Source organism: Colobus angolensis, unplaced genomic scaffold, assembly GCF_000951035.1.
Source record: "Colobus angolensis palliatus isolate OR3802 unplaced genomic scaffold, Cang.pa_1.0 Scaffold300, whole genome shotgun sequence".
NCBI lineage: Eukaryota > Metazoa > Chordata > Mammalia > Primates > Cercopithecidae > Colobus > Colobus angolensis.
Genome location: NW_012116267.1, coordinates 2,147,964 through 2,149,842, shown reverse-complemented (window position 1 = coordinate 2,149,842; position 1,879 = coordinate 2,147,964). Strand labels below are relative to the sequence as shown.

Below are 1,879 nucleotides of genomic sequence, written 5' to 3'. Positions count from 1 at the left end.
GAGTTCGAGACCAGCCTGGCCAACATGATAAAACCCCATCTCTACCAAAAACACAAAACTTAGCCAGGTGTGGTGGAACGTGCCTGTAGTCCCAGCTACCCGGGAGGCTGAGGCAGGAGAACCGCTTGAACCCAGGAGGCAGAGGTTGCAATGAGAAGAGATTATGCCACTGCACTCCAGCCTGGGCAAAAGCGAGATTCCGGAAAAAAAAAGAAAGAAAAGGGCACACTGATGGCTATTCAAGGCAGAGAGGGTCACATATAACCCCACAGAGGTGGCTCTGGGGAGGGTTGTGTTGTGTTACATTGTTGGCATTGTATTATCCAGGTGAGAGATGCTGGCAGCTGGGCAGTGCCAGTGGGGATGAAAAGGAGAGATGGATTTGAAACACAGGAATAATCTCTCAGATTGTTTCTTGGCATCACTTACCTAAAATGCTTCTTTCAAATGTGGATGTACACACCCCTCCCTTTAGGATACTTGGGACAATGTGCCACCTAGACAGAGGGGATGGAACAAATTGGAGAGTGTGGCAATCTTTTCCCTCGATGTTATCTCATAATGCCCCACAATTCTCTAAAAACAGAGAACATAAATGAGTCATTGGTTCATTCAACTGACGTTTGTTGAGTGCTTATGAATGTGGCGGCATTATTCTAGCTCTTATGAGGTTACCAATTTTTTTTTTTTTTTTTTTGAGATGGAGTCTTGCTCTGTCACCCAGACTGGAGTGTAGTGGCGCGATCTCGGCTCACTGCAAGCTCCGCCTCCCGCATTCACACCATTCTCCTGCCTCAGCCTCCTGAGTAGCTGGGACCACAGGCACCCGCCACCACTCCTGGCTAATTTCTTTTTTCTTTTTTTCTTTTTTTTGTACTTTTAGTAGAGACAGGGTTTCACCACGTTAGCCAGGATAGTCTCCATCTCCTGACCTCGTGATCCACTCGCCTCGGTGAGGTTACCAATTTTTTAAAAAACAAAAGTAATGCAAGATTGCTGAGGAAAATTTGGAATATAAGAAAAGTATAAAGAAGAAAATATATCTTTAAGCACACCACCCACTGTTAACATTCTGATCTATGTACTTCTAATATTTTCTCCATTTTCATATGTATACATACATTTATTTACATGCATATGTAGATATCAAAGTGTATATATATAATTTTGTCTGCCTTTAACATTTTTATTGTACAATAATCATGCATTGTAAAAAAAAAATGTGAAAACGTATACAGTCAGTTTAAAGACTAACAAAATAAGCATTCAATCACCAGCCAGGAGATGAAGAAATACTATTACTTCTCTCCTGGCATCTCCCTCCCACCTTTACATAGCCAAATCCAGAAAAGTTCTGTTTTCCTAACTTTGTTCACCTATTATATTATTTAAATTGCAGCAGGAGGGAAGCATGTCTACTTTATCCAATTTCACACAGACGCTGGAAGACGTCTTCCAAAGGATTTTTATTACTTATATGGACAATTGGCGCCGGAACACGACAGCTGAGCAAGAGGCCCTCCAAGCCAAAGTTGATGCTGAGAACTTCTACTATGTCATCCTGTACCTCATGGTGATGATTGGAATGTTCTCTTTCATTATCGTGGCCATCCTGGTGAGCACCGTGAAATCCAAGAGACAGGAACACTCCAATGACCCCTACCACCAGTACATTGTAGAGGACTGGCAGGAAAAGTACAAGAGCCAAATCTTGAATCTAGAAGAATCAAAGGCCACCATCCATGAGAATACTGGTGCGACTGGGTGCAAAACGTCCCCCGAGAAGGGAGAAAGGCACCAAGCCAACATCTGACATCCAGACACGAAGAGATGCCAGTGCCACGAGGCTAATCCAAATTGTCACTGCTTAGAAGAAAGC

General features: G+C 43.1%; 1 protein-coding gene across 1 annotated transcript; it reads left to right on the top strand.

Moving 5' to 3' along the window:
• Window positions 1-617: 617 nt before the first annotated feature.
• Window positions 618-1,872, top strand: KCNE2 (potassium channel, voltage gated subfamily E regulatory beta subunit 2). The gene is made up of 2 exons (XM_011950037.1): window positions 618-670; window positions 958-1,872. Exon 2 carries the CDS (start codon window positions 1,412-1,414, stop codon window positions 1,811-1,813), a length of 402 nt encoding a protein of 133 aa, XP_011805427.1. The 5' UTR covers window positions 618-670; window positions 958-1,411; the 3' UTR covers window positions 1,814-1,872.
• The last annotated feature ends 7 nt before the right edge of the window (window positions 1,873-1,879 follow it).